At 39.6% G+C, this 14,502-nt stretch overlaps 1 protein-coding gene across 2 annotated transcripts in view; it reads left to right on the forward strand.

Moving 5' to 3' along the window:
* The window catches only part of glg1a (golgi glycoprotein 1a), a 49,499-nt gene extending 40,935 nt beyond the window's left edge, over positions 1-8,564 (forward strand). For both annotated transcript variants that reach the window (XM_023263392.3, XM_023263393.3), the window contains 5 exons: positions 360-461; positions 2,872-2,979; positions 3,130-3,250; positions 4,234-4,340; positions 5,611-8,564. In XM_023263392.3, coding sequence (XP_023119160.1) covers positions 360-461; positions 2,872-2,979; positions 3,130-3,250; positions 4,234-4,340; positions 5,611-5,778 — 606 coding nt within the window. In that variant the 3' untranslated portion in view covers positions 5,779-8,564. The remainder of the gene's footprint in view (positions 1-359; positions 462-2,871; positions 2,980-3,129; positions 3,251-4,233; positions 4,341-5,610) is intronic.
* The last annotated feature ends 5,938 nt before the right edge of the window (positions 8,565-14,502 follow it).

The raw sequence follows: 14,502 nt of genomic DNA on the forward strand, positions 1-14,502 counted from the left end.
CACATAGTGCTGTCAACAATCCTGGAGTCATCTTTGTTAAAATACCAAACTGCTTATATGTAACTTTACAGTAGTTTACAAGTCACCTTGGACAGAACTCCTCAGTATATTTCAACAACGAAGCAGGCTGAGTAGTGAAAGAAATTCTGCACAGGACAAAACATTAACGGCTAAAAGCTAAACTTTAAGAAAGGGTCATAACTTTAGTGTATAGACACATTATTGTATCAGTCAGATAAAATTTTGCTATGTTTAGTGTTTCTGAAATATATTAGCCCATAGAGCACAACTTTGAATCTGGCTCTCAAAATAAAAAAATAACAATATTTGCATGTTTATTGATTTATGTGTTTTGGCAGCGTTTGTCTCCTGACTGTGAGGATCAGATCCGGGTCATCCTACAAGAGTCAGCCCTTGACTACAGACTGGACCCTCAACTACAGATCCATTGCACGCAAGAGGTATCTTGTACCTCTATGTATATGTATCTTGATATATCCTGAAAATATATTTTTTTGAGCAGTTCAAAAAGGTAAACTTTGATAGACAAGGGTTCCTCAGTGTGCGACGTCCTCAACTTATGGCGTTTGTTGTTACGTTGGAACTGGTTACGGGCGGGTCCTCGGTTTACGACACATGGCATTTTGTCATTAAGTTGGAACTGGTTATGTGGAACCGGTTGGCAAGCGGAGTGGACAAATATGTCGTCATGCGGCGCTAAAAGATGGCTTTGTTTTCATTGGTCGGTTGTACACCATCTTGGATTGTGCTGCATTCGCTAACTTTTTGCCCTTCATTTTGGCTCCTAAGCATGATCAAGTAGATCAAGATTGGTATCTCAAAATATTAGAATACGTAATATATCATTTCATCTATCAGAATAACATGTCACTTTTCAGTTCAGTAAAGTACCACTTAAACTGCATAAACACAGTGTATCTCACTCTAATTAAGTACAAACACCCACAGTCATGGGGAGGACTGCCAACAGTTGAAGTTTTGAAGAAGATGGTTGACACCCTCCACATGGAGGGAAGGCCACAGAAGGTCATTGTTGAAAAGGCTGGTTGTTGGCAGAGTGCTGTATTGAAGCATATTAAGGAGAAAGTGTTTTAGAAAAAGGTGCACAATCAACAGTGATAAGCAGCCTTGAGTGGCTTGTCAAGAACGATCAATTCAAGAACTTGAGTGCTTCACAAGAAGTGGCAAGAGTCAGTGTATCAGGAGCCACCAAATGCAGACATCTTCAGAAAAACTGCCACAGCTGTCGCATTCCTAATATTAGGCCTGTCCTGAACCAGAGATGACATCAGAAGGTCTTACCTGGGCTGAGGAGTAGAAGAACTGGACTGTTGCTCAGGGTTACAGATCCTCTTTTCAGATGAAATACGTTTTGCATCACTTTGTGAAATCAAGCTCCTAGAGTCTGAAGAAGGGTTGGAGAGACACTGATTCCAAGATGTTTGAAATCTGTGGTGATTTGGGGTGTCATGTCATCTGCCGACGTTGGTCTACTGTGTTTTATCAAATCCAAAGACTACACAGCATGTACTTCATGCTTTAATATGCTGACAAGCTTTGTGGAGATGCTGATTTCCTTTTCCAGCAGAACTTGGTACCTGGCCACAGACCCAAAACTACTACCAAATGGTTTGCTGACCATGATGTTACTGTGCTTGATTGGCCAACCAACAAACCTGACCTGAACCCCATAGAACCCCTTAATATGGTGTTTTGCCAAGAAGAAGATGAGAAACATCTGACCTAAAAATGCAGACAAGTTGAAGGTGTCCACTGAGTGTATAAATGAACAAACTTTTCAGAAATGGACATTTTGTAAATGTATTGTAAATCCCTTTTTTTCCCAATTTATTTTAGGAAATGTTCTAATAATTTGAGAAACTAGATTTTGGGTTTATATGAGCTCTCAAATTTAAAACAAGCAAATGAAATATTTCCCTTTCATGTAATGAGTAAAGAGTATGTAAAAGTTTAGCTTTTTGACTTAGATTTAAAGAAGAAAATAGTGATTTGAACTTTTTAACAATATTCTAATGATTTAAGATGCACCTGTATATACTAGTGTGAGAAACTGGTGTCACCAGTATTTAATTTGCACGCATTGTAATGTGGATGTCTTACCAGCAGGAGGTGTTAACTGTTTTTAATTCATTACTGCACACATTTCCATTTATAGCTTGGGTAAAACCTGCTGTCATTGGGTAAAATGAACACATTGTTAATTGTTGACGTTCTGAATGATGTAGAGGGTGAAACTGGTTGTAACCTTTCACATTTTAAGTTGTTGGATTTGAAGACATTGAAAGACTAATCAATAGAAAATATCACAGTAGTCACCCCAACTGTGCACAGATGAAACTGGTGAAAATCAAGGAAGCAATACAAAAAACAAAACTATTCAAACATTAAGAATATAAAAACACAATAAAATATAAATTATGGATTCAAAAACAGTTTTTATTTCAGCTCCGTCTTGTACTGTAATGCACTATAGGTGTACTGGTCCTACACTTCAGTCTTAGACATCATTTGAAATTAATTTTAACACAGACTGATCTTAATGAAAACTGACAAGTGGAAATTCATACAGCTGATGCCACTAATATGCAAATCTTTACAAGCTGTCACCACGATCTCTTAACAGATTTTAAAACGACCGTGTGGAACACTTATAGCCACTAAGAGGTCAGTGTTTGACAGTTTGTCAATGTGGAAAATATTACATCGATCCACAAAGGCACAAGATGATTTTGTTTTTTTTTTCTTTTAAAGCAAGAAAAAGCTCAGTGCTTTGCTCAGATGTACTTTAACTTTTTCTATTACTGATCATGTATGTATTTGTTTGTGTAGATCTCCAGGCTTTGTCCAGAGGAGGCAGCTGCTCAAGAGCAGACAGGACAGGTAGAGGAGTGTCTAAAGGTCAACCTGCTCAAGATCAAACAAGAAGGATGTAAGAAGGTAAATGGCCTCGCTGCTCCCTGTCAAGGCATACATATTACTATTTTTTTTCTGTTATTCCCTTTACTCCTTATTCTCTTTATTTTGGTCCTCCTAATCTACCTTTTATTTTCACCTTCCTCCCCCCCTTCCTTGCCTCTCTCCCTGCAGGAAGTGTTGAACATGCTGAAAGAGAGTAAGGCAGACATTTTCGTCGACCCCGTCCTTCACACAGCCTGTGCTCTGGACATCAAACACCACTGTGCTGCCATTCCACCTGGCAAAGGCCGTCGTGAGTCTACAAACCAGCACACCACAAGACTCTGAGACAAAAATCACATGCTGTGGAAATCAAAGTGCCAGTTCTAATGAAGTTTATTAGTTTGCTTTTCCAAGATGGAACTGCAAAGTCAAATGCTCTTGATATCTGACAATGGATTAAAAATTAAAAACAGTATGATCTCCCATTAAAGCAGATTTTTGTTAAAAATAACAGCAAAAAGAAGCCCTGAGCTTTACATTTTAGGACTCAGGACAAACTATTCAATAGCTGTGACTATTCAATAACCCTTTGCAGGCATACCGTGGCATTCTTTTGTAGATTTTAGGTATATCTACAAATTGATGAGACCCTTTCTTTTACCATAGATCTCCATTAACTCTTGTTAGGCTTCACTAACAATGTTGTTGACGAAAACACATTTCTTTTTGGATAGATTTGTTGTTTTTTAAGGTTTCCGGTTTTCAAATAGAATGGAAATGGAATTTTTTTGTCTTCGATATTTCCTTTTGTGATCAGGTACATTTTACCACACAGATTCTCAACACCATTTCAACTGTATGACATTTTTCAGTTTATTACAATTAAATAAACACGTTTGTCAACTTTACCCTTCTATAAAATTCCCGAGATGACACTGCTTCCATCCGAATAAACCAAAATCAATTGCCAAGATGCAGGAAATGAATACCCACAATACAAAAACAGCATAAAATTGTATTAATCACAGAACTGTTAGAACCATCCAAACAATACAACGGCATAAAAGACTAAGACTAAAATAAATTAGGGTCCTTGTGTGCCTTCACAAAGTAGAAGGAAGACGCCCTCACTAATTTAGTTAGTTCAGCGTCAGTGTTAATTTATTAGTTTACGTATAAAACTACATAGTCTCCAACCATTGTTTCTAAATATGTTAACCTGACCTCAAACAATGCAGCTACAAATTAACACAAGATGTCACAGTCATGTCTGTCTGTGCTGTTGTCTCTCAGAAATGTCGTGTCTGATGGAGGCGCTGCAGGACAAACGTGTTCGCCTGCAGCCAGAGTGTAAGAAGAGACTTCAGGATCGCATCGACATGTGGAGCTACGCTGCCAAGGTAAATGAACTACAACTTCTTCACCTTGTCAGTGAAACCCTCTGAAGACTGTAGCAACACAGCTGATGGTTATGTGACAGTGAGCAGGAGACACGCTGAGCTGTTCACACAGAAAAAAACAATAACAGGGACTCGATGGAGACCACCGTATGTAACTCTGCAGCAAAGTGAGGGACTTGCTTTGCCCAGCCTGGCCTAGTCTAGAAATGTTTTCTAAAAATGTAAGATATCCCAAGAAAAGCCTTTGGCAACTTTAAAAAACATCGGTGTTGTTTATTACTAATGGAATAAGATGTTTAAATTGTGTTTTACTTTTAATTTGAATCTGAATGAACAAGCTGCATGAAATCTGTTCTAAGTGACGCATCATTTCACTTGCATTACAATCTGGTTTTAAGTAGCGTCTCTTTTGAAATTGCTAAATTAAACCAAATACAAATCTGAGGGTTTTTTCTCCACCAAAGAATGTGGTGGAGTTATGTGACGATCGGCGTACATTTGTCTGTCCGTCTGTCTGTCTGTCTGTTAGCAACATTACTCAAAAATGGACTAATGGATTTGGATGAAATTTTCAGGGAAGGTCAGAAATGACACAATGACCAAGTGATTAGATTTTAGCAGTGATGTGGCTTATGGTCTGGATTTGCGTATCATTGCGAGATAGCAGAGTGGCGTCACTGTAACTATGGCAACAAGTGAACACTACATCAGTTGCCTGCTGACGATCACATGATTGCGATCCTACTTCAAATCGACCGCTGTGGATGTATCGGGACTTATCCGTCAGAAATGATACAAGGAACAATTGATTGATGAATTGTGGGGGTGTTTTCGAGTCCCATCAATTCCCGCCGCCCACTGCATTTTTAGGTCACGCGATTAGGTATCTGCACATAACATACACATGCGTAACACACCGCTGTGCTCAGCGCATGGTCCTTTTGTTTGTTGGTCCATCTTTCTAATCATCAATAACTAATAAATAAACAAATGCTGCATTTCTAATAAAATAAAATAAAATGCTGCATTTCTGACTGTCATTTAGGGGAATGAACAGCCTTGGCAGAGTACTGCGCTCTCTGAGTGCTTTTCTAGTTTGGTAATGGGATTTTTACACTGCACAAAAAAAAAAAAAAACACTAAAAATTGAATAATTAACTTGCATACAGAGCATTACTTTTTAAACTGATGGAAAAATCTGAGGGCTACTCAGATTGAGTTTTAAATGATCACATCTGATGTGACTCTGTACTGTCCTGACTACCTCCAGGTGGCTCCTGCTGAGGGCTTCTCGGACCTGGCCATGCAGGTGATGACATCCCCGTCCAAGAACTACATCCTGACTGTAATTGGTGGTGGTGTGGCAGTGCTCTTCCTGATGGGGCTGCTGTGTGGCAGATTCACCAAACGAGTCACTCAGGAGCTGAAGGACAGGTAGACTCCGCCCCACTCTGGAGTCAGGACATGTCCACAAGAGAAACAACGCCCCCTGAAAAGGACCTCTCCATCATTTACCCCTACGTACTCTCCCACCTTACCCTCCAAAAGTCCACCGGACAATCTAAACCACTTTAATTTTTGTCACCTCATTTAATTTGTCCTCCCTCCTTTCACCCTCTCTGACATCGCTGTTGGGGTGAACACCCACAATCCCACAGATGGAAGTGGGCATGATCAATGACTCCCATGCCCACTGCTGCATCGTCTTCACCTTTTTTCCCTTTTCTTCCTGAGCTACAGAGCACCGGGGCCTCTTGCAGTTGCACCACAAAGTCACCCGATGTAGATGCAGTATTATTCTGATTTTTTTTGTCTTTTTTTTGCCTCCTTCTTTGCTGTGGGTTAGGGGTGCGGAGAGGGAGGGGGTTGTAAAGATTAGAGGTGAGGATTTAGGGGCAAGGGGGTGAATGAAATTATACTGAGTGTAAATGTGTAGAAAATGGGATGGAGAAAATGCTCATGTATAGAGCAGTTTAATGACTCCCATATTTTAATGACAAAAGTGTGTGTGATGATATGAAAGTGTGTGTGTTAGCGAGTGTGTGCGACCCAAACTGTCTTTCTACCACCATATTGTTCTTGTTTGTCTTTCTGCAAAATGTTTTTGAGGGTTGTGTTGCTCTTTTTTGCTGTTATATGTTGACTTTATCGCCATGGGACTGCCAGGCGGGTGGTGCCAACCAGCCAGCCCTCAATCGAGCCACAGATGAAAAGAGGCGAAGGGGAACCACACTACACATACTCCAGGTCAAAGCTCTTCTTACCATGGAAATTATTTGTGGATTTTGTTTTTGATTTTTTTTTTTTTGTTTAATTTTTGGAAACCGCGTATGCTGCAACCTCAGCTCGTCTCTAATGCAGTCTAATTGACAATTAGTATTTTTGCTTCCTACCCAACCTGTGCCATAAATGCACTATGTCCGTCGGCTGCTCGCAGTTTAGCTGCTCTCGCTTTTCTAGCCGTTGGTGGGACATTTGCTCTACATCGTGCTCGCCTCCCGGAAACACTGGCTGGTTTCCACCACACCATGATCCCAGTCTGAGCAGCCAGACTGGGCAAAGTGGCTTTTTTTTTTTTCCTCCTCTCTGCACAAACTCACAGAGTGGCTATTGCAATTGCGCTGGTGGGTATGGGAAAAACTGAGAGGAATGCAGGAAAAAAAACAGAATAATGAAATAAAAAATGATTCTAGATTATTATAGAGATGTGAACATTTTGTGTAAAGATGATACTGGAATCATTGCACATTTTTTGTTCTTTTTTATATCTATAAATATATATATATATATTGTTTTTTCATAGCCTTATTTATTTGTTTACTAATGGTCAAAGTTTTTTTTTTTTTTTTTCTATGATTTGAATGTCCTCTGGTTGCCTTTTCTCCAGCAGGAGTACTTCCCTCTGGCAGGGGGAGGAGAGGGAGAGAACAGGCAGCAAAGTCCTCCAGGCATCAATCTGCTGTGGCGACTGGCTCATTTGTCTTATAGTGCTGTAAACACCTCTTTGCCACTAAGACTGAGTTAGATTTCTCTGGTGATACTGGGAGAGCAGCTCATTCACAGGATTGTTTGCCTGCTCCCGGTCAGAAAATTCATTTAAGTCTGAGTAAAATAGAGGAGGCTTCCTTGAGGACTCTGTCTTCTGTGATAGTAAACTAATTATATTTGGACTGTTGGTCAGGTAAGACAAGGTATTTGATTACATTTATTCCTGATTTTTCTACAGTTTCTGAAATTTTACTGACCAAATAATGAATCAAGAAAAATATTTGAGATTTGTAGTTGTAGCCCTAAATGGAAGTCCGCCATCATCACTGCTTTTCCTGCTAGGACGGACGAAAATGTCTGCTGTGAAAAGATCCATTACTGAATGGAACAGGTAAACTCTTGTTTCCTGTTTCTGGATCTAGTTTTTCCTCATGCTGATCCTGCAGGTCAATGCCGCAGGAGGAATGCAATTGAGGTGATGATTTAATTGTGCGTCACAGCCTCGTTGTCATCAAGCTTTTTGGACTTTTGGTTTAATAAAGACAGGAAAAAAATCCTGCTTAAAAAGTTGTTGCTGCGTCAGATAAAGCATTAAGTGAGGATCTCTCCTCTCCCAGCTCGACCGGATCATGTGTACATGTGTACTATACCGAGTGATGACATACTGTAAACTACGTACCGTGCAGTTAGCCTGTACCGTTTCTGTTTCTTCTAATTGTTGAAGTTTGGTGTGGTGAGCGCTGCCATTCCTGCTTGTAAATGAGACGTTCAGATTCATTGAACTGCCTTCACTTTTTTTCCATCTGACGTTTTTTTTCAAAAGCGTGCCTAATCACGGTCCTGCCATGGGATCCCACTGTACAGAACATCCCAGAACCCCCTGCAGCCCCAAGCAGAGGAGCACGTGGGCATATTAGTGCATCTGACTGTGTGATGGATGATGTGTGTCTGCGTTTGTGTGTGTTGCCCACAGATTTCAGACTCCACAGGAAGCTGTGTGATCTCTGGTCGGTTCCTTGCTGTTGTCTAGAGCAATGATGACTGGAACGTTGGATTTTAAGTTTGTGATGATTAAGATTTTTTTTTTGTAAAACATTTTTTTTTTCTGTCTGAATCCATGGAGTTCCTGAGTGAATTATTTTCCTTGTCCACTTTTCTTTTTGGTTTCTTTTTGTGGTTCTGTACAGATGAAAATTGGACAGTTTGTTAATAATAATAAAGTCTGCAAGGTTTCTATTTCACTGTCAGTCCTCTTTATTTCAGAAATGTCTGCTCACAAGACATCTGTTATCTTGTGTTTCTAATTCGCAACAAATCCAGTAACAAAAAGGACCCAAACCAACAACAGACTTATTTTACTAGCAAGTATAGTGAGAACTACTAAGAAACATCAGTAAGCTCTGTTGCACTGGCCTGTTCTTTCGTTGCCATTATCGTGTAGTTCCCAACAAATGCACCATTACTCTCTATTTAAGTGATATTTTATATAAACCACAATGTCCAAGTGTTATAGAAAGACACTGAGCCTCATTTAGAAATGAAGCTGAATTACTGGGGTGTTTTTAGAGTTACATCCTTACACATTGTTGGTTCGGAACAGTAAAAAGAATATATAATCTAATTTTCTGAAGACAATGTCCGTGTGCCCGGATCTGTGTGTCCAAAGTCCAAGGGAAACATCCACAAGTTGGCCTAAACCTAACTAACCACAACTTTTTCAGCAAAACCAATGCATTTCTTCAACTCTTCTCTCACGCTGGCTCTTTTTCTTCATGTGATTTCCTCAGGCTACAGACATTAGCCAACAGGAGCACAGTGTCAGGCCTCAGTTCAACAATTTCATTTTAACATTGTCAAGGCAAAAACAACACAAATTCCTCCTAAACACAGTTTTAACCAAATATTTGTCTCTTTAGCCTTATTTATTCTATAATAAATGTATATAGTCCACATTTTTTTAAACATTTAACACCTATGTTTCACTCATTTCTGAACATAAGGGTCATTCCAGAATTGGAGGACATTTACGTCCCACCCATCAAATTTCAAATAATCCATGTACAAAATACTAAAACATGCAGTTGTTGTGTAAATGTACTTATCCTGGGACCAAATCTGAAAAAAAAATTAGGAAGAAAAGAATGTTTGAAAATTTTTTTAAATACAAAATAAGTCTGAAGTTCCCCCTAAAATGCCATTTCTCTCTAGTCCCACCACCCAGATGACCAAACTGAATCTCAAATAAAACAGTTAAAAATGAAATGTAAACCTCCTTTTTGTGGTATTATTTTTTTCATTGATGTCTCTTGTAATTGGGGGAACATTTATTTTAATCAGCATAATATTTGAAATAATTATTATTATGCATGGAACGTGTGTCCCACAACAATCCTCTTCATTTTTAGCTGGTAGAAGAAGAAGAAAACAGTAACTCACATGATACGGTGGAATTAACATCATCAAACAGTTTTCCAAAAGAATGGGTAGAGCAAAGCTATGTCCTTTCTTTTATTATTCGTATTTTCATAACCTTGTCAGCCTTCATTGAATGTCTCACTCTGCCTCATGCAACCCTGTTATGCATATTATCAGGATAAGACAAATTCTTCTTACTTTTTTCCGTCAGTCAGTTTGTCTTCTTGGTCAGCAGTAACAGCTAGCTAAATATCTAGCTTCTACTCCTGAGAAAAAGCTAACACTAGCATGGATTAGCAACACTGTTACTGTTATAAGAGTGTGGTTAGCAAACAACAAATAAAACATGTAGTAAAAATGGTACCATTGATGTATAAGCTGAGCCAATCAATCCTTTGATATTTTATGACCCATTATTGATGCAGAAAATTGTAAAACAGAAGGTTTACTTTTCAAAACTTTTGAGGCCCAAATGTCCTCCAATTCTGGAATAACCCATAAAATTACTTTTAATCCATGGTTTTCATTATTATGAACTCTTTTCTATTCAAACTAAAACATTTAATATTTTACTGGGTTACATCCTCCCCCTCTGATGGTCTGGTGTCATCAACAAACTAATAAACCGAACACTTAACCAGAATTGTGTACTATGACCTAGCATATCGCTTTTCAATCTTAACAACAACACCTTTGTGTACTATTTTCAGACGCTGTTCTCTGTTTTTATCAGGCTCATCATATATCAGACTAAGAACCGGTTTCACTATTCTTAGACAGAGTATCAGATCTAAGAGTCTGTGTGCCCGGATCACTGTGTCGAAAGACCAAGGGAAAAGTCCACACATCGGCATAAACATAAATTACAACTTCTGACTTTACTTTTTCAGCAAAGCTAATGCATTTCTCAAACTCTTAAGTGGTGGAGAATGACCGAGCCAAGATCAGGTGGGACTTCCAGATCCAGACTGACAAGATTGTGGTGGCTAAGCAACCAGACATCGTGTTGTTGGACAAATGCCAGAAGAAGACAGTGGTGATACCAAACAACAGCAACATTACAAAGAAAGAACATGAGAAGCTGGAGAAGTATTAAGGGCTGACAGAGAAACTCGAAAAGATGTTTGGAGTAAAGGAAAGCAGTTGTGCCAATGGTGATTACAACACTGGGAGTAGTGACCCACAAACTGGATGAGTGGCTCTAGCAGATCCCAGGAACAACAGGTCTGTCCAGAGAAGCGTAGTCCTAGGAACAGCGGAGGTACTATGCAGAACCCTCAAACTCCCAGGCCTCTGGTACAAGACCCAAGCTTGATGGGAAAAACACCACCCCCTGTGAGGGGGGTGAGAAGCTGATTAATGTGTATATATAGTACTTCAAAACACCTACAAACACTGATGTGCAAAATCAGTCAGATTCCCTTGGAGCTGGTGTATTTTACAAGAATAAAAGGAGGAGTTTCATCCATCCATCCATCCATTATCTATACACCGCTTAATCCTCACTAGGGTCGCGGGGGGGGGGGCTGGAGTCTATCCCAGCTGACTCGGGCGAAGGCAGGGGACACCCTGGACAGGTCACCAGTCTGTCGCAGGGCTACATACAAAGACAATCAATCACTCTCACATTCACACCTACAGGCAATTTAGAGTAATCAATTAACCTCAGCATATTTTTGGACTGTGGGAGGAAGCCGGAGTACCCGGAGAGAACCCACGCATGCACAGGGAGAACATGCAAACTCCATGCAGAAAGATCCCGGGAAAGCCGGGACGCGAACCAGGGACCTTCTTGCTGCAAGGCGAAAGTGCTAACCACTATGCCACTGTGCAGCCCGGAGGAGTTTCAAATAATGGCAATAAAGTTAAAGTTGTTCATAATCTCTTTTGGAAAATTCTTTGTATTAAGCAAAGAGACATCTTACTTTTAGAGCTAATGGTGATAAAATTCTGGAATATTTTGTTTTGCAAAACTTCATCTTCATTTTTGTTTATTTTTTCCAGTTGAGTTCAACATATCTGTTTGTGAAGGACAAATCCTTAAAAATGTGACTGGTATTTAACCTAAATATCAGGCTGCAGCTCTCAAATGAGACCTTGTCAGTGGAAGTAAAATACAGCATGCGAACATGCACAATAATACTGTTGTGGGTTCTCCATTGTCTACAAATAGGTCCCACTATCTTTGCCATGAACTCTGCACACTCCTGTATAAATATAACCATGGAAACAAGCAGAAGTGCACTCAGACCTCCTATAGAGTCTGAAACAGAAGAAGTTTCCTAAGGACGTGACTGAGGTTTTGCATGTGTCAGCCTGTTATTTACAAGACAATGCACTTTACGTTACTGCCCTCCATTGTTTCAGGGTTTTTAAATGTAGTATTGCTTCCTTTATGCTGACTGTGGTTTCAGCGTATTTCAGTATAGCATGGAAATGAATGAACATCTTTCCTGCTATTGTTTTTATTCAGAAACTTTATCCCAGCACTGGCAACATTATTTGAGCCAATATGTGAAGAAATGAACATTGCACCCACATGTATTCACCATAGGTACAAGTGTGCTGCTGCAACAGCCTCTATCTGAAACTATTAGTCTTTCTCAATAGATTTTGGAGGCTGGCTGCAGGGATCTGCTCACTTTCAGCCACAGTGACGTCCAGCACTGTTTCTGGATGATAAGGTCGAGCTCAGGTCAAGAGCTCTACGCAGGGCAGTTGAATTCACACCAAACTGAGAAAAACATTTCTATTAGATATGTCTTTGTGCACAGGGATTGTTTCATTTTAACACATGAAAAGGACAGACTATGCTAGAAGAACAGGCTGTCATTAAGAACACAGATATCTCAAGTCATTTACAAATCTTCCATTGAGGTGGAAAAATTAAGACAGTGTGAGCAACACGTGCTGGCTGAGACCGTCACTCGCAATGGAGTTGTACAATGTCTTTTTCATTTATTTTTAGCAAATCGCTGTGGGTCAAATAGCCTTTTTTTGGTCACCCACTCATCATATGCTTATACGGTAGAAAAAGCTTTTTTTAATCTAACGTTCAACTGATTAAAATGCTGAAATAGTTAACATAGGGCAAAATGAATCTGGACAGCATTTTTCCTTCAATAAATGAAATCATCATTTAAAAACTGCATTTTGTGTTTTCTTTGGTTATCTTTGTCTTCCATTTAATTTTTCTTGATAATCTGAAACATTTACACGGGCCAAATCAGCAAAAATAGAAGATATCTGTAGGGGGCGAGTATGTTTTCACAGCATTGTATGTAATACAACTGTGTGAATGTGTTGCTCTCATGATTATGCATCCACATGCACCTGTGTGTGTTGTGTGTATGTGTGTGTGGTCACGTGCTGACTGGTGGGGCGAGACATTTTCAGAAAAGGGAGGCACTATGAGGACATTAAAGAAATCTACCATGTCTGCACGAGGTAGAAAACTCACAGTCACTGCGTCTCTACACACACTCATCTTCACAGTTTTTTGCCACTCAAGCTGCTGAACTTTAGAAATGATATGTTACAGCATGTGTTATATTGATGGCTTTGTGTGAAATGTTGGATGTATGTAATGTGTAGAGCACTACTTTGATGACTGACTCACACTACTAGGCTGGCCGACACCATCCTGATGTTGGAGTGTTCTGAGTATTATATGAGTGGTGCAGAAAATCTCTCCCCAGCCTTGAGACAGGAGGCACAGACTGACCAGTGTAGTATCTGATGTGTTACTTGTCATATGGAATTTGGGATGTGTGGTTTATCACAATGGACTGCGTTCTCCTTTTAGAAGGTACCCTTATAAGGGTATCTATGTCCAAGATATTCATTGACAGGGCTCTTGTGTCTAGGAGAAAGATTGACGAGGCCCTCTGTTTGCTATTTCAGTCTTTTAGCTGAAACCATTTGTTGTGACCGCATATTTGACCTCCTTGTCCAAAGCATACAAAAGTGACCTCTGGTTGTTGTTCGGAGGGTTCCTTTAGCTGAATTCTCCCAGACAGTCTCTGTCTGACTGATGCTGTTCTTCCTTATAATAAACATATTATTGAGTAAGTCAGTGTCAACGGACATTTCCTCTTCACCTGCACATCACGGACATCAGAGAAACCACGACACCAGCCACTTCCATAATACGCACTTATTATACCAATGTTTAATAAGAAACACAATATAGGTCCACGCTTGAACAGCTATAACAAAACGAACACTACCGTTCAAAAATTTGAGGTCACCCAGGCAATTTCATGTTTTCCATGAAAACTCACACTTTTATTCATGTGTTAACATAATTGCACAAGGGTTTTCTAATCATCAATTAGCCTTTCAGCACCATTAGCTAACACAATGTAGCATTAGAACACAGGAGTGATGGTTGCTGGAAATGTTCCTCTGTACCTCTATGTAGATATTCCATTGAAAATCATCCATTTCCAGCTAGAATAGTCATTTACCACATTAACAATATCTAGACTGTATTTATGATTAATTTAATGTTTTCTTCATTGAAAAAAAACTTATTTTCTTTCAAAAATAAAGACATTTCTTAGTGTCTGCTTGGTTCTTTCTGTGAATTAACCATTTAAACAACTGTGCTCCTTCCCTGTGTGCTAGAACAACTTCCCCACCAATGGCGGCACCGTTGCTGCATCCTGGGCTTAGTTCCATCAAAGAGGATTGCGTTTTTTTATGGAAATCCACACAAGCATGAGCTTTTGTCTCCCTGTCGCAGAATGATAATGAG

This window comes from Amphiprion ocellaris, chromosome 3 (genome assembly GCF_022539595.1).
Source record: "Amphiprion ocellaris isolate individual 3 ecotype Okinawa chromosome 3, ASM2253959v1, whole genome shotgun sequence".
NCBI lineage: Eukaryota > Metazoa > Chordata > Actinopteri > Pomacentridae > Amphiprion > Amphiprion ocellaris.